The following is a 26326-nucleotide window of genomic DNA, read 5'->3' as shown; positions in this document are numbered from 1 at the left end:
CAAAGAAGCTCATAAGCATATAGGCTAACAACTTTATTTATTTGCAGTGAGATAGGAAAAAAACACATTGTAGTTTGGAGGGGCAACAACTACACATAACCATAAAGTGTTTGCCCTTAAATTCATAAGTGTATAAATCATGCAAATGAGTTGCTTGGTATCGTTAAAAACAAACCACCATTTCACCCAATAAGATCATATGGTGTACACTATAGCGCACACCGCAATCAGGGGCGGACGCAGGATTTCATAGTAGAGGTTGCACGGGAAGATTAGGGGTTGCACGATAGTAGAAAAAATAAAAATTTTAAAAATTTTCGAAATTTTTTCTACTTGCGGCCGGAAAATTTAGGGGTTGCCGGTGCCACCCCGGAACCCCCCTAAGTCCGCCCCTGACCGCAATATAATGCAGTATGTGGTAAACATTGCACCAAGTCCCTAAAAAAGTATGGTATGATGTAAGTGAGTCATGATTTTGCTGCATTTTTTTTCTTTTTTCTTTTCTTTTTTAATTATTATTAAATCATATCTATATTCAAAAATTATAAAAAAATATATCAAAATTCATAATTTTTAATTCCCTACAAATAATATCGATATATCATTTACATATATTTAAAATTAAATAAAAATATAGTAAAATATGATATGACACTCATCAGTTTTATGGGTGGAGGGAATCCATTCACAATTATGGTTAAAACAAAATATGTTTATATAGTATAATAATGTTCACAATTCCAATTTAGATACTCGATCGGTCACGAGGCTGTGAAATAAGATAAGGTTAACCATCACTAATCCACGAAAATGAAACATACACAAGTGGTATCTGGAATGCATAATAGTAACACAATCGTTATTCCTTAAATCATAATGTCATCCAAAGAATCAAATTGGCCATGTAACATCCATAGGATGTCATAACGAACCGTTTGGACCAACAATCACATAAAAAATTCTTAAACCAAATAAGTATTAAAATTTTATAATGTAATAACAAAGAACACAATTCTCTTAGTTGGATTAAACTTTTTTTTTGGTAACAAATGAGATTTAAATGAAAGCCAAGTATCACGTTTTTACGACTTTTGCAAACTTTCGAACCCTGTCTTCAACGCGGTTACGCAAGTTGCGGAAACTTTTCATTGAGTAGATCGGATGGCACATGATTCTAAATGTGACACCGAGCATTTAGGCGCTTTCTCTTAAATTCGGTGTGATCACTAAACACACTCGCTCTCTCTTACAGTATCTTCCACGCACCAATGAAAACCATACACGTACCCAATCGTGACATACATTCGCTCTTAGAACAGTTGTAACTGTATTAAATCATATTCCACCGCCACAACATTTCACGAGTGCCCCATGTGCTCCCCGGCGCACATTAGCATATGCCATCCCAACCCCAACCCCTACCACCTCTTTTTCTTCTTCATCTAGGGTCTGTCCATAATAACAAACCACTGCTTTTTTACTCTCTTTCTCTCCATCACACACATTTGCGCAAAAGAACACACACGGTAATGGCGAAATCAGTGTTGATGTTAGCGCTATGTGTACTATTGCCGGCGCTCATCAGTGCTTCACGTCCGATGTCGCGTCCGTTTCTCTTGCAAGGCAGAGTTTACTGCGATACTTGCCGTGCCGGTTTTGAAACCTCCGCCACCACTTACATTCCTCGTAAGTTTACCGATCTCTTTCTCGATCTGTTCTTATTAGCTTTGTATAGTTTTCTGTGAATTTTGTTTTAGAAAATCTTTGAAATTTATATAAACGAGACACTTATTGTGAATTGTTTAGTAGATCTGAACTTCGAGAAGCAGTATACCAAAGAAATGGATGGATAAGTTGTTTTGTGTAACACCGAGTCCATATTCTTATCAAGAATTCAGCGGTGAATAGTGAGGGCTAATTCTGTTGAATGTTAAAATAATATAAATTTTCAACTCGGATTGTGTAAATTAATTTTTCTTATTTAATACGTTAATGTCACGTATCATTAAAGCATAATCATGTAGTTATATTGCAGTTATAATCATACAGTTAGAAATTTTCTTATAATAGTCGAGTGATTGGGAAATCCGGGAATCCGTGCTTGGATTGGATTTATACTAGAAGGTTTTCATGATATACATTCTAAGACGATCCGTAAGAATGGTGTATCTGAAGATCTACTAGCAGTATGCAAATGTTAAGTCATTCTTGTTGCTACTTAAGCCTGTTATAGAGTAATGCTCCATGTACAGTAGCCCCTCCAGTTTATTTTTGTTGTTGATAGGGTTGTATGAAATTCTTATACCCCCTAAACAAAAATCAAAATCAAATTATATGTATCCTTAAGGTTCATATATAGATTGTATGGTTCTGCTATATTGGGTGATCGTTATCTATCCCAATTAGGATTTGTGATGTGTAAAATGAATTATGTCATTGATCCATGTTTGATCATTTATGTGGATCCTAAAATGCGCATCTGAATTTCATAAGAAACCATACACGCTGATGTATAGTTTTTAGTTAGATTATGTGGTTTGTATGAACACAACCATGATACTTTTGAATGTGTGCTTCTGATTTACTTTTTTGTGTTCGTCTTTATATCAAGTGTGGCTTTAATAAATTAATATATTGTTGGTGATGTAGGTGCTAAGGTGAGGGTGGAGTGCAAGAACAGGCAACAGAAAGTCCTGTACAGCATGGAGGGAATGACTGATGCAACAGGAACATACCACATCCGTGTGAATGAAGATCATGGTGACGAGACATGTGATGTGGTCCTTGTCAGCAGCCCAGTTGGCAACTGCAATAAGGCTGACCCGGGACGTGACCGTGCGCGTGTGGTTCTCACCAGCTACAATGGGATTGTGTCCGACACACGTTTTGCAAATGCCATGGGGTTTATGAAGGATGAGGTCATGTCTGGTTGCACCACACTCCTTCAGTCTCTCATGGAAGAAGAGGATTAGAAAATTTGTGTTTCCTAAATTCTTGTTTAGTATGGGTTTTATGAGTAATGGTTGCTTAATACACATTCTATTTTTTTGTTTGTAATGTTGTGGTTGATATAAAGGATTAACAACGAAACATCTTGTTTCGGATGGAATGGGATGTTCATGAATCATGCATATGCAGAGTGTCTTGTTTTGATTTCTATATATGATTGGTGTGTTGATGAGTGTTAACTTACTTTTCTCAAGATGGTAGATAAATAACAAAGAAGGTTGATAAAAATTTGCATATAATCCTCATCTTCCATTCCCTGTGCTTGCATTCAATTCCAACATTAGCAGCTACGACACTGCCGGCAGAGTTGGTATTAATTTTGATGGCGAAACAAGTAAAGCAGAACCCAATATTCCACTCTGTCTCAGGGGTGTCGCGTAAACCACAAAATTTAACTAAATACTATAAGACCATGTAGTATACTTATCACGAAATGGTTCGTGGTTTGTGTGGCCACTAACCACAAATGTAAACACCATTCTATGTGTTTGTGGTGGAGCAATTTCGTTGTCAATTGTGGTGGAGAACACGTATCACCACACCCAATCAATTTGTTTCTCTCTCTGTTTCTCTCTATCTCTCTCTACCTTTCTCAATCTCTCTCTACATTTTAATATATATATATATATATATATATATAAAAGAGGGATTAGGTTGTGAGTATCCCAACCTTTTGATGGTTGAATGTGGTGATGAGTTACCATTATAATGGTTAGTGATTGGTATAATGGATGGCTTCACGAGTATGGTGTTGATGTAAACATGGAAGATGTTGACTGGGTTCGGTCCACTAGAGGCCTCAACTTTTTATAATACCATCGACGATGCTCCTCGATTGAATAAATGTTATATCGATGACCGCCTTTAGGAATACAAGGGGGAGGACGTCCAAAAACGGGACATTCTATGAGTGAGTTTTTTTTTTTTTTTAATAAACTGAACATGGTAATCACAAAGAATATTTACCAAAAAGTGGTAAAATAATGGATCCCATACTTATAAATTCCTAACTATCTATCTTATATTCTAACAAACGAAATCTAAAAATATCTGTCTATTTTCTAACATGCCTCCTTGACACTTATATTGTTACTACGATTTCTATAAAAAAATTTTTATAACAAATCAATTTTAATTCAAATTTTAAAAATACAAAATCCCATCAACATTTTCGAAATATATGATAAAATAATATGTTTATTTTACTTAAATTAATTAAGAATTACTTACATTCGACAATACTTTGAATTTTTTTGACATATATTTATATAATATAATAATTTTAAATATATCGATCGTGGTTTCCATGAGTTATACTTAGTAATAAAAATATAAATAAACACAGAACCTACGGTCCTCCATCCAAATCAAAATTTTCATATTTTTCCTTATCACTGGAGCCTTAATTATTTTGCCATTAAATCATGTCTAGGACACAATATCTCCACCTAGCGCCGGAAAGTTCCTATACCCATCGATGATGAACCTCGCATGTAACGTCTCATTTTTCGCAATAATTTTTTTTTAATTTTTAATTAAGATAAAATACCACTTTCATAAACCCAAAGCCAATAAAACCATATGTTCCAAAAGGTAAATCATAAACTTAGCGTCTGATAAATAAATGTGGAATTACAAAACAAGAAAGTTGTTGATAAATGTTTACGGTCACACCTTCACCTTTCCGCGATCCTCAGAAATACCTAAAACATTTAAATCCACAACTTTAAGCCAAATATTTGTGAGTTTTTCCAAAATATTATACACAACAGGTTACATACAATGCATACAAGTGATGACCTTCTACACGAAGTTGGTCCGTCCCTTTGGCCTTCAGCATAAAGCTGGTTCGCTCCTTTGACCTTCATCATAAAGTTGGACAGTCCTAAGTGTCTTAGTTATCAACACAAAGTTGGACCGCCCTCAACTCGGTCATAATATATTGACATAAATAAATACACAAATAGACAAATTAGAGAGGTTAGACGGGTTTTAATATTAGTAATGGTTAAAATGGACGTAAAATAAATATAATGATTTATTTAGGCATTGAGGTAAAATACATATGATTTTAACAATGTTTTAAAAACCGGTTTGAACCTGCCGGTCGAACCAGTTGGACCAGGGGAGGAAACTTCAACTATCACCGGTTTTACATTGATTTCTGAACCGAATTGAACCGGCCGGTTTTTAGGAAAAACCGGTTGAACTGGTCAAAATAAATCGGTTAGACCGAATAAAAACACATGAAAAAAAAATAATTTACATAATAAACTTTGGTGATTATTTTTTCATATCTATTTAGTTTTCTCTAAATAAAAATATATGATAAATGTTATAAAGTTTTTTGATGTGTTTGTATTAATTTAAAACTATATTTTGTTACGGTATTATATTTTATTTTCTTTTTGACGTATATGGATTGATATAAAACACTAAAACTTATGGTTATATGTTATTTTAATGTATCTGGATTCATTTACAACTTATTTTTATGTGTATTTTTAATGTTTGAGTTTGTAAACATCAAATTCATGGTTTATATATATATATATATATATATATATATATATATATATATATATATATATATATATATATGTGTGTGTGTGTGTGTGTGTGTGTAGGAAAATAGGAAAAAAAAATATGAAAACTATAAAAACCGGTTGACCCGGCGGTCCAATCGAAAATCGATCACCATATCATATCAACTAAAAAACAGATTTTTAAAACGTTGGGTTTTAGAATAGTTTTCCCATTTTATTATACTTTAATAAAAAAAAATAAAAATATTTTATAATAAAAGACATCTCATTTTGGTATCTTGGTGAATAAACCCTTTGAAGGTTCTCATTGTATCTAACGCCTACCTCGTGTGATATATAGCACCTGCCTAAACACCTACCTACCAACTTACGTTCTTCACCAATACAAGTTGACATAGAATTATAAAAAGGGGTGCCAGATTTTCCTCTCATTTTCTTCTCCCCCTTTTTCCAGATACGAATTTAGAACCCTTTCTAACGTTTCTCAAAACCAAACGCCATAACAAACTCTTTCTAAAACAACCACAAGTCTCTTGCTTTTGTTTGATCGTCTTCTTCTCCGTCAACTTTTTACTTCTCCCTGCAACCAACGCTGTCTCTGCATCGATTGTATCGCCAAAGCCCAAATCATTCGCTTTCTTTTGCTTTATAAGTAATGTAAGATCTGTTTTTCTAATTTTCTTTGTAATTTGCACGAAATTATTTAATTTCTTTGATCATTTATTAGGTCAAGTTTCAATATATTTCTCAAAGTTGTTTTAATCTTGATACGTTTCTTATAGTTGTGTGCCCTAGAGTCCACCTTTGGTGATACTCATTTGCTAGTATTTACATTTGAAGTTGTGTGTAGCATACATTAATTCGTGTAAAGTACGTGTATCTTAATCTCCGTTGGTTGTTAGTAACTCGTCGATTTATTATTATGGTTTTTGTGTTAACTTAAAACCAGATCTGCTTGTGTTTTCGTTTCAATTCCTCCCTCAAGCTACTTTTGACTTTTGTGTCAAACCTAACAATTTTCCAGATGCGAAATTGGTATGGATTTGTTGCAGATTTAAGGCCATCGTTACTGTATTAGTAGCGGTGGTTATTAGGTTTAATATAATTAGAAAAAGAAAGATCAAACCCCGTTTAAGTTTTGAACTTGAAAACTATATTTTTGACTTCCAAAGTCAAATTGTAGCTCTTCTCTTAGAAGCCAATAGCTAAGATAAACAGTATGAAATATGCGACAAATAACAAAGATTTTGATCTTGTTATAAACCAATCAGTTTACAATGGTGAAAGTCTATTTTCATGATATGAAACCTAAAAGAAATATCTCAAAATCAGGGAGATTTGGTTAATTGTTATGTATAGTAGAGGCTAATACTTTATTGTTGGTTTCTAGAATGGCTGCAACTATGTTCCACCAAGCCATTGGTACTCTCGAGCCTCGGGGGCATATTGGTAATTCTACCCTTCACCAGGAATGTGGAAGTATTCCTATGAGGTTGATGGCAAGAAGTTTAAAATTCGGAACTGGACCATTGAAAAGAGAACATTATTGCTCTAGAAAGAGAAGTTGCGGATCAATTCAATCATCATCATCATCATCATCATCATCTTATCAAACTTCAGAGTGCAATCCATTAAATGGCAACTCTTCCAAGAAACCAAGTATGAAATCTTGCTTCAATTCACATTTGATAAGTCCAAATTGAAATAAAGTTTGATGTTTCAGGTGAAGCAGCTTTGATATTGATTAGGCATGGTGAGTCTCTTTGGAATGAGAAGAACCTGTTCACAGGTTGTGTTGATGTGCCATTGACAAAGAAAGGTGTAGAGGAAGCCATTGAAGCTGGAAAAAGAATAAGCAATATACCAATTGACATGATTTATACATCTTCCTTGATTCGTGCACAAATGACTGCTATGCTTGCCATGACTCAACATCGTCGCAAAAAGGTACTAAAATCTAAAAAAAATGAAAGTCAGATGCTTTGATAAACAAATAGATTAAAAGTATGTTGCTATTTGTCCCTGAATTTATAAACTGGTAATTATGAATGTATGTATGTATGTATGTATAATGTAGGTGCCTATTGTGATGCATGATGAAAATGAACAAGCCAATGCTTGGAGTCAAATTTTCAGTGAAGAAACAAAGAAGCAGTGTATACCGGTTGTGACAGCTTGGCAACTAAATGAAAGAATGTAGGTGTTAATATCTTTATAATGGATATTCGGTTGGGTTGACTTTTTGTTGACTTGATTTTTGTTGACTTGATTTGTGGAGGTATGGGGAACTACAGGGTTTAAATAAGCAGGAAACAGCAGATAAATATGGAAAAGAACAAGTGCATGAATGGAGGCGTAGTTATGATATTCCTCCACCAAATGGGGAGAGTTTGGAAATGTGTGCTGAAAGAGCTGTTGCTTACTTTACACAACAAGTCTGAATGCCTTGCAATTATAGTATTTCATTTTTTTTTTTTGTTGAATGATTAATATTCCGTTAAATTTTTTGAGATTTGAAATGTGTTTCAGATTGAACCTCAACTGCGAGCAGGAAAGAATGTAATGATTGCTGCACATGGGAATTCCTTGAGATCCATCATAATGTATCTTGACAAACTCACTTCTCAAGAGGTGTGTGCGTGTGTAAAAGATGTGAATGCCCTCCTGTGTGAAGCTTAGTTTGGAATTATTCTGAAAAATATTATTTTTTGTTAGGTGATAAGTTTGGAATTATCAACGGGGATACCGATGCTTTACATTGCCAAAGAGGAAAAATACATCAGAAGAGGAAGTCCAGCAGCTCCTACTGAGGCTGGTGTCTATGCGTATACTAAGGTCACACCATATTTTCTAATATTAAGTTATTTGAAAATATATAAATTAGGATTTAATGATTTATGTTTGGTTGTTGCAGAATTTGGCTAAATACAGGCAGAAGTTAGATGAGATGCTGCATTAATTAATGTTGGAAGAATCTCACCTGCTTAATTATAAACAATGAAATTTAGCTTAGACCGACCCATATATGAATGAACATTGGTGAAGCAGTGGAAAAGCAAATTCTCTCCTGCTTTATTAATTGAAAATAAAATATTTTTCTGTTAGTTATTTAAATACTGGATGATGGCTTTTTATTTATAGAAAGGAGTTCATGGTGTGGTTATTAACCAACTTTTGATCCCTAAGAAGTTGTTTACAGTTAGACATCTGTGAGATTTGAACTCGAAATCTTTCAACATATATATTACAACCTGAAAACAATTGATGTTTTCCTTTTCAGTTATAGTTACGATTGGTAAAATAAAGTACATTGTAATTTTGGTCATTTAAAAAGTTAAAATCATTTGCTATATATAAACTCTTCCAATTCATAAACAAAAGTGTCTGCACAATTTAAGAACAACCATGCGTTGACTGAAAAGTCGACATCTTTTTCATCAAACCATGGATGCCAAGTCCATGCCACACAAGTAAGAAAATCCATAAATTTTGACTACTGACACGAATGAAACAAAAATAGAAGGCTTACTAACATCAAAAACTCTGATTCAAGAACACATGATGAAACTGAATTAGATTACCAAAACATTAATTTATGAAATAAACAGCCTTCAATGATGTCAAGTTAGCCAAAAAAAAAAAAAAAAACCATAAGTTTCAAATTAAAAAACGAGCTGAAAAATGGGCAAATCACTAAGCTTCAATCCGGGCACCTCTTCCACCACCATCAGCCGCCTCGATCTTTTGAGCTTCTGCCAATATGGCCTCCTCATTAATCTCCGGCGACTTTGGTTTCCCGCCATCGGAATCAGAATCGGAATTTGTGGCGGTGAATTCGGAGAAAGTGGAGCCCCGACCCCTTGGTGTGCTTGAGCTGCATTCTCCATTATAAAGAGCAACTCTCTTTGCATCATCTTCTTTCATTCTTGCTGCATATATTTTAAGGTCAAATTTTGCTTCGTTTTTCCCACCAAATGCAGACTCAAGTCTGTCTATGTAAAACATGCTTTCCATGATGTTCTTTGTGTTTGGATCATCCGAATATAAAAACTTCACTTTGTTTGCAGTTTTCGGCTCCAGAAACGGTTTCACAACCTGCAATAACACAATTCTCAAGTCAAACTATAAAGTGCTGTCTGGATAAATATAAATGATGTTTAAAATATATATGAGAAATAAGTTTCAACATTTTCCTATATAAACCAGAAGTCTAAAACTACATGTTTGACCTTAGGTCAAACCGTTTGTTTGTATGTACATACCCTCCAAAATGGTTCAAAGAATCTGGGTGGATTGTAAAGAATTGCTAGGCCGAGCCTTTCGGGATAATGATCTTGCAAAATATGAGCAGTTTCTTTTGTGGTCTTGATGGATACATTCGACATACTAAACCCATGAAAATCAATCAACCAAACCATTTGTTCTTGTTCTGGTGGCAAATTAAGTATCGCGTTTTCCATGCAATATACCAAATATTTTATTTGTGCTCGCGTTGACTTTGAGTTCTGTAGTCAAAGATGAAAAAAAAAAAAAAAAAAAAGAGTGTGTATTGAAACAAACACAAGTCAAACCAAAAAAAGAAAATTTCATTCATTCATGATGTCGAAATGGAAAATGTGAGATGAAACCTGGCATTTCGGTCTCATAACAAGTATGGTCCTCCCTAGCTTGTCCATAAAACTTGATCGATAGATTTTTCCCGTTTCTGCCTCGGGCGCAACATGATCCTACATCAAATAAACAACATAAAACAAAATAAAAGAGTAAGGAGCAACATCTAGGTTGCATCTATTAACAGATTACACATTACGTGTTTGGTAAGACCAGGATATGACAAGACAAGACATTACATTACTGGTTGTACGTGTTTGGTAAGACTAGGATATGATATGACATAATTGGATGTCTATATAGTGTTTGTTAAGACTAGGATATGATATGACATGACTGAATGTCTGTATAGTTGATAGTGATTGGTAAGACTATAACATGTCATGACAGACTATTTATGTGTATGGTATAACATGATATGATTTTTCTTGATTTGACTGTTGTTTGTATAGTATTTGGTAAGACCAGGACATGACAACACAAGCTATCTATAAGCATTTGGTAAGGCCAGGACATGACACAACAAGCTAGTTGTATGAAAAGAGACGATGATATAAGAAACTAAATGAAAGTGAAGTAATGGTAAAAATTTGGTTAAGAAGAGTTTACCCATCGAATATCTTCGGGCCTGTAATTCATTCTCCATATTAGGGATGTTTCAAGCATTTTTTCTGCTTTTTTAACGTTCCAATTTCGTGCCCTTAGATATCTTGAAATAGATTCATCAGATAAATAACGAGTATACTCATCCTTAAGCCGCTGTTTGATCTTGTCAATGGACTTATGCTTCTCAATTCCCTTCCGCACCTCATTAATCTAATTTAAAACGTAGTCATGGTACCCTCACTTAACTATTTAAAAAAGTAAAATATAGAAAAACACTTGTGTTTTTATGTTTAATCAATTTTAACTACACTAATTGTTATAGTAATTAAACCGTTATACTTTTTCTGACCATTTATGAAATATTTTGATATCCTCTCAAAAAAAAAGTACTTTCACCATTATATCGAGCTTAAACCTAAATTCTTATTTATCTCTTGTTACCCGGTTTCGATAATGGTTTAGACACTACATAGAATATTTAAGTGGCTAAATTGATAAAAGTGTGAGTATACAAGTGTATTTCTCTGTATTTTACCAATATGAAATGACACATTTGAAGTATTTCAAAACATACCAACTTTGGTTGATCTTGTGCGGATACGGAAACACTCGAGCTTGATTTCCTCAACTGTGGATTCATAGTATAAAAAAATCCTGTATCTGAAGGATAAATAATTAAAATAATCAAAGTTATTACCATTAAAGCTAAATTCAATCAAATAAACTTCATAAAAAGATAATTACAACAATTTTTTTTGTCAAATTTGTGACAAAATCCATAACAAGTTTGATTTGAAAACAATAGGTTTGAACATATAAAGTCAAACTGATTTTTTTTCTTTTTTTATTTTATATCAAGTTATCAACGATATATTTATTATCTCTTCAAAGAACCATATAATTAAGAGCAAGCATGCATCGACTACAACATAAACATTCATGCACTGTCACCCAAAAAGCAACCTATTTTTCATCAAATTCTCATGAAAACAATCAATCGAAGAACTCTTCAATATCATAAACGGAAGAGTCTGAACAATTCAAGAACAATTCGTGTATTGATTGAAAAGTGAACATCTTTTTCATCAAACCCCATAACCACAAAAGTATAAGCAACTAAACACACAAATGACACAATCAGGCGAAGAACACTTCAAATTCATAGAGGGGAAAGTGGTACAATTCAAGAATAATCATGCATTCACTATTTTTTTTTTTTATCTATTCCAATTACCCACAAAAGTATAAGCAACTAATCACCAGTATAAGATAGTTGGATCAAGAACAATTCAGATTCCAGATGGATACATAAAAAGAAATTAGTAATATTTATGAAATCAAATCCAGTCCAACTCACAGCCTAATTCTACAAATTCTACGCAATTACAGATTATCATATATATACACATCGCGATCACTAAAATGCGCAATTTCAATAAGAAAACAGGGGGTGGAAATATTGTTTTACCGAAACGAAATCAGCAAACTAACAAGAGTTGTTCATGGATGAGAATGAAATTTTTTTTAGAAAAATATATATATAAAAAAAAAAGATGGAGATTACCTCTTTCTTCTGGGGTTGTGACGAGAGATTGAAGAACAGAGTATACGGAGATCTCAAAGAAGATGAAGATGTAACCATCAAGATGAGAAGAAATAAGAAGGGTGATTAAATTATAAGTAAAGTGTATTAATTAGGGATTTGAGAAAAATCAAAAGACGGGTTCTTGTTTTTATTGATGAGGATCGATAGAAGGAGCCATGTGGCGATGGGGGAGAAGAAAAACAGGCTGATTGTGATGTGAATGAGATGATAGCGAAGCTCAAGTTCGGATGGTTTCTTGGACATGGTCAAATTCGATTTTCCACAAGCAGGGTATCTAATATTACTTTGTTAGTCGGCAAAAAATTCCTCATGCAACTCCTACTAATATATTTTGAACTACCTTTTTATTTTATTTTATTTTACAACAAGCTTTTAGAAAACATAAGAAGATTCCAAAACAACTGTCCTCTACCCTATATACATATAATCTTCTATAAACTTTGTATTTTTGTATCATTATTATATTATATATTATCAAATTTAATATATTTAACTAATGTCAAAACTAATTATAACACTAAAAAATTAAAATCTAGATTTTATTATTATTATTATTATTATTATTATTATTATTTGTGACACCCCAAAATTTCGACCCACAAGATACCTAGATTTACATCTTTGTATCTTGGGACGACTCAGGTTTTAGACGTTAATGTAACATCTCAAAAATTAAATATATTTTTCTTCAAAAACAAAGCATGATAATACTAAAAGGGGTTTCATCCATAAGATAACAACATAGTCTCATAATTAAATTTCATCAAAATGCGGAAGCTAGTCTTGTTTTGCAAACGAAAACACAAAAGATAATATAAATACATGGCTTGCCCCTAACATGTCTAGAAATTCCAATCATGCAAACTCCTTATCCTTCGAACCTGAAGGAACTGCAGTTAAAATGTAAAATACCAACTGTAAACTCAAAACTTAGTAAGTAATCATAACACTCACGCATTATGCAGATCATATGCATTTCTCATCACACATATAAATATCAAATAGTAATCACATATAACATATGTTAGCATAATCTTCTACCCCAGATGGTACAACTAGAACTTCCCTCACTTAAGGGGTTATTCCCTAGTAATCCACCATGCAACCATCCGTACATGGTTATCCAGACCAAACAACTGGATTCCCTCCGTGAAGCTTTTCTCCGGTTGTCTAGTCTATGACCACTTCCCTCCGAGAGGCTTTTCGTGTCTTACATCCTTTTAATTCAACTAGATAGTTGGCATACGTATAACACATAGTCCATATAATAAATAAGTTCATAAGAGCTCACCTGATTAGAATACAAGATGAAAATCCAACTCAAACTAGTAAAGTCTTCCCCAAAACGACACAATAAATAACCCTAATTTAACAATTAAGGTAAAAATACTCAACTACACTTCATTATCGAGTCTAGGTCTAATAAAGAGTATTCTATGGAAAAAGACCATTTTGCCCTCCAATCGTAATCTGAGACTCAATTAAACAAGGTTGGCAAAAAGTCAAACTTGTCAAAAAGTCAATGGCCAACAACCAAAGGTCAACGGCAACTACGCCGTGACAAATCCTTGGTTGTGTTGTGGTTGAGTCATGACAAAACAATTGTGGGGATCCCTTATCTACCGCGTCGTTGTCAGTCCTTGATTGCGACACAATTCCTCTGGCAGAACATTTCATTCATTAAGCACTTAATCCTTACTGATGAAGGCTTAGGTTCTCAAGTATGAATCTTTCCATGGACATAATAGATAAAGTTTCCAAATTTTATCCATTCTAATGTCCAAATCCTTCAAGATCTATAACCATGATGTGATGTTGTCCACTTAAGCTCTACATCCATTGCATGGTTGGTTGAAAACACAACCACGAACATTTTTCTACATCTTGAAAGTCATAGACTTGCTTATAAACAAGCTGGAGTTCTGGAGATTGCACATTTTCAAGAACATGGGGTCAAAATGGGTCAAAACCCGTTAAACCTTAGATTTAAACTCACAAATGAACCAAAACTAAGTTATGAACACTTATAATGGTCCAGAGAATGCTCAAAATATAGAATTCAACAAGTTTCTTGTTTCCTTGCTTCTAAAAGTGCACTTTCCCTTAATGTGCATACAACTAACTACAATGAGCTCAAAAGGCCAAGAGGGAGGCTAGGGTTTGGTGCATGAGCTCTGAGGATGATGGAGGCTAGGGGTGCATGAGCTCTGAGAATGATGGAGGCTAGGGGTGCATGAGTTATGAGGATGATGAATTATGCGACATGTGGTTGGATGCACCTAAATCCAAGATCGATAAGGAAGATTATATACCCAGAAGTCTTGTCTAAAACACATTTTTAGAAGAGGCCAAAAAAATCATTGTTTTGAAAACCAGACCAAACCAGCCGGTTCAACCGGGAACCGGTGTAGACACCGGTTTTTGAAAACACAAAAACCTACCTTAAACCAAACTGGAAAAAACCAACAGTTCAAACAAAAACCGGAATTAACCAGTTTGGTCTAACCGGAAAAAAACCAGACTGCTAAAAAAAAAAGACATAAATTTTAAACTAAAGTAAAGCAATGGGGACCACGCTTTCATAAGCAAGATGCAGACTTTGCTTTACTAGCTCGTTGGATTCTTGTTCTTTTATACAGCTCTCAAAGGCCAAACACTTTATTTTTGTGGCGATGTGGGATGAGGCTGATAGCCTAAACAATCTCTAAACTAATTCATCGTGCATACTTATTTTCTTCCATATTCAATCATACCTTTTATTTTTTTAATTTCTTATGGACTAATTTATTTAACCTACTAGGCATTTTACTGTGATGATTTTGAAAATACTCAAATAACCAATCTCTCCTAAAAGTGAAATATGCTAGAAAAATAAGCGTACTTAAGTTAGAAATGAAACCAAATCCATATTAAACTCATATGATAGCATTGTCGGTATATACACACAAATACATATAACTCTTTGAATCTTACATGTTATAACAAACTTTGTAACATATAAAAATAAGATATTGTTGACTAATTTTAAAATTTCATAATCTTTATATATATATATATATATATATATATATATATATATATATATATATATATATATATATCCGGTTTATCCGGTTTTTGGGACCGGTTGAAGTGTTGAACCGGTCGAACCAGTTGAACCATCGAACCGGTAACACGGCCGGTTCGATATCCGGTACGATTTTCAAAACATTGGAAAAAATGCGAGGATTGGAGGCAAGAAACTCTTGGAACAATACTTCATAACATAACTTCATTAAACACAATTTTACCATCTAAATAAATTCTAATTGATAGAAGGTAATCAACTTTTTTACAACCATAAGAAAAGGACACCCACAAAATCAATCACATTCGACAATAAACAAAATTAATAGGTAGTAGCCATATATAATATATCAATCAACCTAAAAAAATCAATCAATAGTAGCAATGCCCAAAAATGCGTGAAAGCATTGAATGAGATGAAAACTTCTTCAATCAATGCCCATGAAAGTGATTCTAATACCATAAATATTTACATCCAAGTACGGCTACGGTTTTATTAAGAGTCATACTTTGCACACACCAATCTACACAATCATCCTATATTTTTAGGTTTATCTTTTAGGTTATTATTACCGTATCATTAGCATATAATTATTATTTTGACTAATCTTTTTTTATCATCACTTTCTTTTATCATAATCAATAAAACTTTTATTATGTAATAATTACATCTTAATTAGTAACCTTTTAGTATTAATAACTTTAAATTTGTTTTTTTATTAAAATAAAAAACAATAATATTGTTTTTATAATATAATAAATAATATTATAAAATTTTAAAATTTCAAATAAACCCATTAAAAAATAATTGTGATTTTTTAAAAGAAAAAAAACAAACCTTACGAAAAAGTGGCATATTTTTTTAAAAAACCATTCATAATCCATACTTTTTCGGATAACATTTTGCTTGGTAAAATTTATATTTTTCATTTGTGTTTTTAATTTTGATAGACACAAATCGTTATTTGCATACCAACGTTTTATACATTTTTAGTAAACATAAATAGTTCTATTGAGTTAATATAAAAAATAATATAATTTTTAATAGTTAGAAAATGCTAAAAATAAAAAACAATAAATAAATTGGTTATCTGGAAAATTTTGGAGGAGAGTCACCAATTTTTATTAACATAAAAAATGTTATTTTTATAATATAATAATTTAAAAAATATTTAAAAAAAAATAAAATTCCAAATAAATCTCCATCAAATTTTTTTATCCTTGCCAAACTTAATACATTTTGTTTTTTTTTTTATTTCCGCAAACCATCTTTTTTGTAGCATAAATTTTTTCGACTAATTTTAATTTTTGTTAGACGTAAGCCGCACTCGTTTTTTTTAGACTTTTTATTTCATTTCCGTAAACCTATTATCATTAATTATATAAAAAAATATGTTACTATCTATAAAAGAAGTATAAATCCACAATTTTTTTTTCTATGCCGGTTGATAAAAAAATATTACGTCAAAAGAGTATGTATATGTATTCATTCAAATATATATATATATATATATATATATATATATATATATATATATATATATATATATATATATATATATATATATATATATATATGTATGTATAATTACAATATATTATAATATATTAAATTGTAATATTTTTAAAAGATAACATAAATATCTAATTTATCTTTTATAATATATTATATTTTAAAAGATAACATAAATATCTAATTTATCTTTTATCTAATAAATTTACAATAAAACCACAAAAATCAAATCTTAAAAAAAGTTGAACTGATGAGAATGAGTGGTAGGTAACTCCTTATCTTGAAATATTAAAAGGTAGTTTATGCATCAAATCGTCGGTCAAGGACTTATTATATCTGTTTAATTAAACATTTTGCATCTCTCAAAGAAACAAATAGTTATGATTGAATAATGAATTTTAAAAATATGTTTGTTGCATTTATAATTATATATTGTCGGAAACAAGCGAAGCTTTTGATTCTTGAAGGTTAAATATAAACCATTTTCCTTAGATCGGAGATGAACACAGGAAAACCCATAATAAGGTAAACTCAAAACAATAAATTTATTAATCACATACTTTCCACCTAAATTTTGTTATTCCTTTCATGATTTTCTACTCTAACTTGGCTTTGATTTTTTATGGTGTTAATAAACCCTCTAAACATAGTTCATAATTCAGAATAAAATCAAGTTCTCTTCTTATGTAAATTTTCAGTTTTAATAAAAGGCAACCAATTCATACTTTTATGCAATGCTCTCTTCAAGTTCTTTGAATTCAAGGTTGAATAATCTCTAATATTCGACAAATTTAGGCTTAACAGTACCATCGACTTGACTTTTTATATAATTTACCATTAGAGGAATACTCCAGGAGTTTCATGATCATTTAAATATTGTCTATTATATTTTACAAACACCGAAATCCTGCCCCACTGTTAAGTTTGAGTTTTGAATCAATATTAAAAAAAATAATAATAAACTTGTGTGTAAAGATGATTTAAATATTGCTATTATTTTTTATAAAGTGAAAACACCAACACCTCTAAAAGTAAAGTTTACTTGTTTCTTTCCTTTAAATTTTTATCATCATCAACACCACCCCCTCATTTCCTTTCTATACAAAATCTTGACATTGTTCTTCAAGATACTATCTATCTATTATATGAATCAATAACAAACCCTAAATCTTTCTCTATTCATTTTCTATCAACTCATTTTCATCCCCATTTCAACCATCATAACTTACTTGTCATCAACCCAACTCAACCCAATCCAATCCGAGTGCACCGACAACAAAAGCATGGATGCAAGCCCTCAACTCAAGCATTCATCAATCCATGGTGTAGTCACACTTATCATCATCATCATCATCATCATCATCATGGACTACATGTCAAAATTGGAATGAAGAGAGATTTTGCTCACCTCGCAAATTAATGATTGATTTTTGCATATAGCCCATATGCACCTTTTTCATTCATATTTCAAACCACTTTCTTTCACATTTCTGTTCTGAAGTTATTTAGCAACTCCATCAATCTAAATATGGCCCAAACAAAGCTTTTCTTCAAAATCCGTGAATCTCCATATAAAAAACTCGGATCATGGGTCCCGTTTTCCTGGAACTGTGGTTGAATTTGGTCTCTTTTGAATACCCTGTTGCCAGGCATCCCGCGATCGATCACCCGACTGATCAAAATCATCAAGAGAATTAGAATTCTCAAATGGTGGCTTGAAAGACCGGTAATTCCCGTTTCTTGAAGGAAACGATAAATTTGATTTCTCATCATCTTCTGAAGGTGTCCCTGACCTTGAAGACTCCATGTGATCGTTATATGATCGGTGTCTTAACCCGGGTCTCTTCAAACCCCTCATGTTAGAAAACCGTGCCTGTGGTGGAGGTGGATGTGGGCCCTTCGATACCAAGAAATCTTTAGGAAGTGACTCCATGTCCATGTAACATTCCCGTGATTTTGCATCTGCTATAAGTGCACTCCAATCATCTGATTGAACCAATGTACTCGCATTCCCCATCACCTATAATATAAAACACATAAAAAGTTATAATATATGAAAAAAAGAAGGTAAAAAAGAGAATAAAACACGGGAAATAAATAATACCCAAAGTGCCCTTTTAGCACGTGTAAGAGCAACATTCATCCGACGAATATCAGCAACGAACCCCACACCGTGATTGGAAGCACGAACACACGACATAATGATGACATCACGTTCTTGCCCTTGAAAAGCATCGACTGTATTGATATAAAGATCCTTCTCTTCTTCCGATTTCAAAACCTCCTCAAACTCACGTTGAATACATTTCAATTGGAGCTTATACGGTGTGATTATACCCACCGAAACTTTCGGTATACCCAACGACTTCACACTTTTCTGAAGATGCTGATACAACCGTAAACAAAACTGCGCTTCATGTATATTCTGATACGATACCGACCCGCCCCGATGCGATTCCCGCCCATGGGTAATATCGTAAAAAACATACGGCCTTAAAATCGGGTCTTTATAGTAGGGTTCATCGGGCGAATTTGTAACACTTTCACTATCAGTAAGACGTCCTTGATAGAAGTATCTAGAAGGAAATTCCCGTATCTGAGGGTGCATTCGGTATTGAACCGAAAGCAACATAGTCGGGCAGCCCGCCTGTTGAAATCTTTCAAAAAGACTCCTACTGTATAACAATGTACCAGCGGCTTTGCTGATTACAGTCGCCGGAAGTTGCTGTGGGTCCCCGACTAACACGCACCGGGCTGCACCAAGAGCGAGAGGCGGAAGCACACCAACTTCACTAGCCTGAGCCGCTTCATCGATCACCACCATATCGAACCCGTGGGTCAACCGTGAGAACAATTTCCGTCCGCTACTTGAGACCGTGGTAAAAACAACCTCTGCCTCGTTGGCGAAACTGGCTTCGAGGCTAGCCCGGGCTTCTTCTAAATTAAAGTTGGCGCCATTGCGAAACCGGCCTTCTAGAATGAAAAGACGGGACATTTCCACTAAAACTTTGTCCCGGTTTTCAACAACCGCAGCCAGGTTCTGTAACAATGAGTCCCGGCTCTGGTCACGGGCCATGAGAACATCCGGGTCGACACCCACGGATCCTTGGGACCGACCAGTGACAGCTGCGACATTTAAATCTCTTTGAAGGGCTGCTATTTGTGTAGACAATTGGGCTTCACGGGCCCGTAACTGGTGCATCCACCCGTACACCTCGTCTCGGCTCTTTACTAAAAGTTGCTCGGTTCTACGTTCGACCGATACCGCCTGGGCTGCCCGGGTTTGGGAATCAACCCCGACCCGGGCAACATCCGGGCGGTATACTTTCATCTCACCATCTATAAACCCACGGTCAAGGACACGTGTCAGAAGCTCATCGGTTGCAGCGTTTGAAGGGGCACAAACAAGCATTCTGGGTTTGGGGCAGAGCTTGTGAAGTGTCCGAAAGAGGTTCTGGTCCATGCTTTGGAGGACTTCATCGATTGAGCCGGCAGGGGCGTTTTCGGAAACAAGGTTTTCGGTTGTTTGTTTGTAGCTTTCGGGAGCTAGTTTTTTTAACAATGCGGTGTAGTAATGTTGGTATTGGACTAGATGGATGACATTGAGCATACCCCAGACTGTATGAGTCTTTCCGGTTCCGGGTGGGCCCTGAACGAGTGTAAAAGGCCATGGTTCTTGTCTTTTTGTGGACCCGGTAGTTGTACCTGCTGCAGTATGTGTTGCTGCCCAATGAATTGCTGACAGCTGTGGGGCATTGAAGGTGCGATGGAGATAATCGAAGAAGCTTGGTGTAAAGCAATCGGGCATTGCGGGTGCCTGTTCTTCGTATTTCGGGAACATCTCTGGGCTTGGTTGAAGAATCGCAGTTTGCATCTATACAAAAACATTTAAAAAAAATTAAAAATGAAATACTATTTTTGCATTGAATTTGATGCCATAGTTGTAAAACTCACCTGTGAATTGAGTCTACGAAATGCATGCAAAGCGATATATTCTCTTTGAGTTGTAGCAAGTGAGCCAAGAATGGTAAGATACCAGATTCCTTTAGGATGTAGCTTTTTTAAAATATGATCATCATCACTCTTGCTGTAATTAGAAGCAAGACCATAATTCTTGATTAGCATACATTAAAAAAAGTAGAAAAATAAACAAAAATTATCTTGATACCTGTTAGAATCGTATGAATCCCCAACATAAAAGTGAAGGATTGCCCCTGTAGGATCACGGGTATCAATTGGTATGTGGCGCCTTACAGTGCCTGCCACACGTCCACTCACCTCTGACTCTTCCCCCATATTTGAATTGTTGCTTCTCTTGGGTATCACTGCTTAATGGAAATAATGTTTCAATATTTTTTGTCAATTTATGCAAACAATGATTCACTTTTTTAATTGATTGATTAAGAGTTGAGATAAGTAAAGAAACCTGTTCCTGGTCTGGGGGTGGAAAGAACTGCCACGTCACCCTCTTTGAAGTTCCATCTGCATTCATTTGCAGGCACAAGTATCACATCATACCACCCTGTTAACAAGCAAAATGATTACAATAAAATAATATTTAAAGAAAAGAAAAAATAGATTAAGAAGATGAGATGTAAGAAATAATAATACCTCTTTCTCGTCTCTCAACAGTTTTTATGCGGACCATTGCATGCAAATCTCTGGAAGACATTTCTGTTGATTCCTCCCAGGTACTGTAGAGTTGTGCCCGACATTCTTCAAAAAGCAATGGCTCAAATACTTTAACATATTCTTCTACTGATTCAAAGGTTCCAGGAACACACTGAAGTTCTGCCTCCTCTGAATGTCCAAAATTTGTGGTCGTTTTATTACACAATAAATATAAATCCATACATTAAACAAGAGATTGTAAAGAAAAAGAAGATTAAGAATGCTACAAACAGTATAGTAATTTAGCCTACAAAACTTCCATCACGAAGATGAAGTTACACCCTAAAATACGAATCTACTTGTGACAGTTCACATCATAATATTCTCCCCTGCAAGGCAAAAGAATCCATTACCACATTTACAAAGAGGATGGAAATATCAATCATCCAAAAACCATGTACTGTGAAACAACAGGGAAAAATGTAAGGTGTTGTTTCTTTTTTTGACTTGGTGGACTTAATGGGGACAGTTAGTCCAGTAAGCTATTATATATGGGGTGTTTCTTTTTGACTTTATGCAAAAAGAATGGCTTTATATGAAAGTCAGGGAAATGGGGCTGTACCCATTAAGTCCATAACTTTTTTACAAAGTTCCCCTCATCTATTTTTTCTTTCCATACTCCTAATGCTTATTATCCTTTCTTCAAACATTATTTGTCCATACAGCACTTAACGGGGGAAAAAGAAACATTGCCTTAGTACTAGAAAGCATTGGATCAAGATTTGACAGTGGGCACTTGTGTTCCTTTCTTTTTATTTATCAAATCAAATTCTAATATCAACATCACATCATCTTCTTCCTAAGGGTTTTACAGATTGACCGCTTTGTGTGGTTGCTAATCAAGATGCTGACTCATCTTTTCCTAACATGTGGCTTTTAAAGGAACAGATAAAACACAAACTTTCTACACTCTTTGTATATAAGTATACCTACATAACAGTAGCACAGTCCCAGATACGACTTCTTTCTCCATTATATATAGAATGCACGACTCAAAACCATGAACTCAGTAGAAGATAGTTTGTGCTCATGATACTTTTTTCATTATTACATAGGATCCACCACTGAATCTCTTTAACTTTTTTCTTTCAACGAAGAACGAAACAGGAATCCGGAATGGGAAAAAGAAAAAGGTGTGATTGTAAGGCCTAAAGCTCCCTAAATAACTTATTTGTTTTCGATCTTCTTTTACTTTTCACAGAATAAAGTCTTCCTCTTTGTCATTCCATTACTTGCGTTGTTATGCTACTACAAAATCTTCAGAGTGGTTAAATGTAAAAAACAAGGACTACAGAAAAAAGCTCCTTTAAAAAGCAGCAACTTTGACATTAAGGTCTTCACCATGAAAAAAGAGATTCCACCGCTCTCCTCAGCCAGCTCATGTCCTTTCAGGAGTGGAAGAAGGTATCAAAAGTATAATATTTTAATTCTTAGAACATTTTTTGGATAATTATTTCTATCCTTAAGAAGGAAGAAAATTTATGCATATTTTTCAACAAGTCCTATCCAGTCCTATAGAACACAGAGTGAGATTTCTATTCTATTAAATTTAAGTTATATATATATATATAATCTTTTAGAGGTGATTTAGTTTACTACTAGCCTCACTCTAAATGTAATGTTCAGAGTTCAATGCACACTGTGCTCCCTTAGGATAAAGTAATCAATGACACCAGCATGAAACGAAAGGCAATAATAGTATTTATTATTAAAATTAAAAGAATAAAAGAATATGGTATGAAGAGTAAACTTGTGGAGCATTTCAGACCTGGATGCTGCCAGAACTTGTCATTAGTCACCTCACGAAGAAGACGTTCCACTGATGTATCTTGATATTGGGTAGTAGTCATAGTCAATGGCTTCTTGGAAGGAAGCTTTTTACTTCCTGTTTTTAGATCAATAGAACTCTGACTAAGTAAACCACTCTTTCTACCAGTGACCTGTGCATTCTTTGTCTGCTTCAATGCAAGATCCGTACTACTAACTGACCTTTTTGGGCGACCTAGAATTCCTGAACTCATGTCACCATTATTAGATTCAGATTTGGTATCAGTAGACTCCATGAAACCACTGCTTTCAGCCACTGGTGGCTGAATCTGTTTATCTCCATTTGTAGATGGTTGAAGACGCGATTCTTTCACAATACGAGTCGTGACAGGTGGCGGAAAGTTCTGCCTTCTGGGAGTTGTGGTTTTAATGGTTCCTACTTGCTTAACATCTTCTAAATTAAGAAACATTGTCTGTCTACTACGTTTTTTCCCCAACATTGCTTCCTTTTGATGATCAATTTTAGGACGTTTTCCAGGATTATTCGCAATTTTTAAAGCATGAATTGCTTCAACCCCTTTAATGTCTTTTTGTTTTGGAGCCACTGTAGAATCTTCTTGACTATCCATAGCTATATCACCCTCTGAATTTCTACTACCACTACTTTTCCTATCGATAGAATCACCATCAACTCCAAAAGAAGCATTGTTGTTGTTTTGAATATTTTCATCCTTCACAGAAGCCACATCAGAATCCCTTTGATCCATTAGAACAGCTTCTTGTTTCACTTGTGACTTATCATCAATTTCATGGGCAGAAGTCGGTTTTTCAGGGACCTCATCAGCAGAGCCCTCAGCATCAGACCATTCACCTTCTTCTTTTTCAACAACAGGTCTAATATCAATTGCCCTTTTCTTGTCTTCATCAACTTCAGATGTTTGTTCAACTTTTGACCGAATAAAAGGCTGAAAGCCTGAAACAGAGGATGCATGAGAAAAGGCATTGTTGTTTATTAATCTGCGAGGACTATTGGATTTTGTAAATAAGTCTGAAGTATGTGTAGTTGATGGAACTGCCCTTTGGGGCTGGAAGATGAAGACACCATCACTCTCCTCATCCTCCTCTGCAGCAGGTTCATTGAGATCAAATAATGGCTTTCCTTTAGAACTCATTACTCGTATACATAAATATAGTTTTCCCTATCGTGTGAAAGATCCACCTTTATTTGCAGTTCTTTTAGAGCAAAATGATGCACATCACATGCCCGATACCACTGCAAAATGACAGAATCACCTCAAACCTGTAGGCCCTGAAAATAAGTTCAGGAAATAACTATCCATTAGATACAATGTAATCAATACACAAGATTCACACTATATAAAAAGGTGAAATTAAATGGCAAGAATGAACATCTTCAATCCTTTCTTAGGCATAAAGGCCCCTTATAGAGACCAAAATTCATATAGAATGTGAATACTATAAACGGCTATATATGAAAAGTACATTCGCAAAGATGCAGACCCTCATAAATGAATGGCTATACATGTACCAACCCTATTACATCGAGAAACAATGCATTAAAAAAAGAGTCACAATCTGAAAGTAATTACATAAGAATACAAACCACAACACATTTACTCGGTGAAAGCAATAAAGAGAGCAACTAGAATACAAACACCACCACATTCAGTCACATTAAGTCATGACAAAAAATCTAAGTTTAATCTGTCCAAAATAACTGATCAGAGCAATGAAAATATGATAACGTAAATATTATATAAGCTACATGTGCCCTAAACAGATTCGATAAGTCAAACCCGTACCCAGCCTAACTCATATAACCCGTATTCCTAAAGAGATCCGATTCTCAAGATCCAACTGTCACATTCATATCAGTCATACATCGTACCATGTACGTATATCAAAAACCATATGATCCTACCACACTCAATTACAAAATTAATGAACAATGTGAATTGGATTCTTACGATTAAAAATGCAGAGACGAAAAGGTTTGATTAATTCAACTGAATCCTCGACCTCAAAACCTATATGCGCACATGTATTGATACAACCTAAAACTTTAGATCCCTAAATGGAAATCAAATTAGCCAAAAGGGGGAAGAATCGATGTACGATTAAGCATATACTTGTTGTGATTTATGAATGGCCGGTTAGTGAATTAATTTATTTATATATATTGAAATATGTGATGAATAGGGATTAACGCACCTGTGATTGATTGTTTGTGTGCTTATTTGCTGATTCAAATCCAGTAGAGGAAAAGTAGGAGTGATGGAAGGGGAGAGAGAAGAATTCACAAGGAAAACTTGTCCGTGAATTTGATGTGTATTTGAGGAGAGACCTGAGTGAGGGTTTTATAGGGCAATGGTGGGGGTGGGGGTCGGGCGTCATGGAGAGGGTGGGTGGGTGGCCAGGCAGATCATACACGGGTCACTTGATGATCCGATTCCTGACCCGATCCGTATATGTTGAATCTTTCTTTTCTTTATGAGCACATGTTAAAGATAATAATAATAATCTTGTTTGTTTTCGTAATTAATATTATTATATTTTGTAATTCCTTATTAAAAACTATATACAAATAAAATATTTAGTTAGAATTAATTAAAAATGCAGCATTTATTTCAAGTTTTATTTGATTTAATTTATCTAACCGTCGATATTCACTATCGAACTTTTCTACTTACTTGCCGGTTGTTTGGATATTTTCTTGAAACAAATTATTAAATTTTGGAATACAAACTAATCTATAAAATACTCAAGTGGATAGAGACAATAAAATGACGAATTCGGTTAGTTAACGATATATATATATATATATATATATATATATATATATATATATATATATATATATATTTCTTTTTTGTAGAATGGGCCAAATCGATATGTAATTATCATTTTTAT

General features: G+C 34.1%; 4 protein-coding genes across 7 annotated transcripts; 2 read left to right on the top strand and 2 right to left on the bottom strand.

The window, feature by feature from the left end:
- Positions 1-1412: 1412 nt before the first annotated feature.
- On the top strand, positions 1413-3131 carry LOC145031999 (pollen-specific protein C13-like). Its single transcript, XM_078980699.1, has 2 exons — positions 1413-1686; positions 2650-3131. The coding sequence occupies exons 1-2, from the start codon at positions 1530-1532 to the stop codon at positions 2970-2972; spliced, it is 480 nt and encodes a 159-aa protein (XP_078836825.1). The 5' UTR covers positions 1413-1529; the 3' UTR covers positions 2973-3131.
- Positions 3132-5911: 2780 nt separating this feature from the next.
- Positions 5912-8828, top strand: LOC145031903 (2,3-bisphosphoglycerate-dependent phosphoglycerate mutase 1-like). The gene is made up of 8 exons (XM_078980592.1): positions 5912-6212; positions 6946-7214; positions 7279-7502; positions 7633-7751; positions 7834-7990; positions 8085-8186; positions 8271-8390; positions 8470-8828. Exons 2-8 carry the CDS (start codon positions 6947-6949, stop codon positions 8512-8514), a joined length of 1035 nt encoding a protein of 344 aa, XP_078836718.1. The 5' UTR covers positions 5912-6212; position 6946; the 3' UTR covers positions 8515-8828.
- Positions 8829-9114: 286 nt separating this feature from the next.
- On the bottom strand, positions 9115-12683 carry LOC145031815 (uncharacterized). Its single transcript, XM_078980480.1, has 6 exons — positions 12337-12683; positions 11347-11432; positions 10776-10982; positions 10184-10282; positions 9818-10060; positions 9115-9650 (listed from the first exon to the last, which is right to left on the bottom strand). Exons 2-6 carry the CDS (start codon positions 11410-11412, stop codon positions 9249-9251), a joined length of 1017 nt encoding a protein of 338 aa, XP_078836606.1. The 5' UTR covers positions 11413-11432; positions 12337-12683; the 3' UTR covers positions 9115-9248.
- A 5300-nt stretch (positions 12684-17983) lies between these two features.
- On the bottom strand, positions 17984-25757 carry LOC145031544 (putative helicase MAGATAMA 3). Of its 4 annotated transcripts, none has more exons than XM_078980232.1 (9): positions 25628-25757; positions 25384-25486; positions 23397-24704; positions 21569-21757; positions 21384-21479; positions 21126-21282; positions 20912-21044; positions 19062-20831; positions 17984-18977 (listed from the first exon to the last, which is right to left on the bottom strand). In XM_078980232.1, exons 3-9 carry the CDS (start codon positions 24565-24567, stop codon positions 18543-18545), a joined length of 3951 nt encoding a protein of 1316 aa, XP_078836358.1. In that variant the 5' UTR covers positions 24568-24704; positions 25384-25486; positions 25628-25757; the 3' UTR covers positions 17984-18542. The 4 variants fall into 4 exon arrangements, with proteins under 4 accessions (XP_078836358.1, XP_078836430.1, XP_078836501.1 ...); XM_078980304.1 differs by having other exon boundaries at positions 25384-25476; XM_078980375.1 differs by having other exon boundaries at positions 25384-25443.
- Between the last annotated feature and the right edge of the window lie 569 nt (positions 25758-26326).

This window comes from Lactuca saligna, chromosome 1 (genome assembly GCF_052625555.1).
Source record: "Lactuca saligna cultivar CGN05327 chromosome 1, ASM5262555v1, whole genome shotgun sequence".
NCBI lineage: Eukaryota > Viridiplantae > Streptophyta > Magnoliopsida > Asterales > Asteraceae > Lactuca > Lactuca saligna.
The sequence above is the reverse complement of the archived record's forward strand: the minus strand, read 5'-3'. Positions and strand labels throughout refer to the sequence as shown.

What these genes read in the sequence shown, in the direction of transcription:
- LOC145031903 (XM_078980592.1), top strand. Translation starts at nt 6,947, where the DNA reads ATGGCTGCAACTATGTTCCACCAAGCCATTGGTACTCTCGAGCCTCGG. An exon ending in TGGCAACTAAATGAAAGAAT is followed by an intron (nt 7,752 to 7,833) that starts GTAGGTGTTAAT and finishes TGATTTGTGGAG; the next exon opens with GTATGGGGAACTACAGGGTT. An exon ending in TTGCTTACTTTACACAACAA is followed by an intron (nt 7,991 to 8,084) that starts GTCTGAATGCCT and finishes AATGTGTTTCAG; the next exon opens with ATTGAACCTCAACTGCGAGC.
- LOC145031815 (XM_078980480.1), bottom strand. Translation starts at nt 11,412, where the DNA reads ATGAATCCACAGTTGAGGAAATCAAGCTCGAGTGTTTCCGTATCCGCA. An exon ending in CACAAGATCAACCAAAGTTG is followed by an intron (nt 10,983 to 11,346) that starts GTATGTTTTGAA and finishes GTTTTAAATTAG; the next exon opens with ATTAATGAGGTGCGGAAGGG. An exon ending in GGCCCGAAGATATTCGATGG is followed by an intron (nt 10,283 to 10,775) that starts GTAAACTCTTCT and finishes TATTTGATGTAG; the next exon opens with GATCATGTTGCGCCCGAGGC.
- LOC145031999 (XM_078980699.1), top strand. Translation starts at nt 1,530, where the DNA reads ATGGCGAAATCAGTGTTGATGTTAGCGCTATGTGTACTATTGCCGGCG. An exon ending in CGCCACCACTTACATTCCTC is followed by an intron (nt 1,687 to 2,649) that starts GTAAGTTTACCG and finishes TTGGTGATGTAG; the next exon opens with GTGCTAAGGTGAGGGTGGAG.
- LOC145031544 (XM_078980232.1), bottom strand. Translation starts at nt 24,567, where the DNA reads ATGAGTTCTAAAGGAAAGCCATTATTTGATCTCAATGAACCTGCTGCA. An exon ending in CACCCCCAGACCAGGAACAG is followed by an intron (nt 21,283 to 21,383) that starts GTTTCTTTACTT and finishes TCCATTAAGCAG; the next exon opens with TGATACCCAAGAGAAGCAAC. An exon ending in GTGCTAAAAGGGCACTTTGG is followed by an intron (nt 18,978 to 19,061) that starts GTATTATTTATT and finishes TTTATATTATAG; the next exon opens with GTGATGGGGAATGCGAGTAC.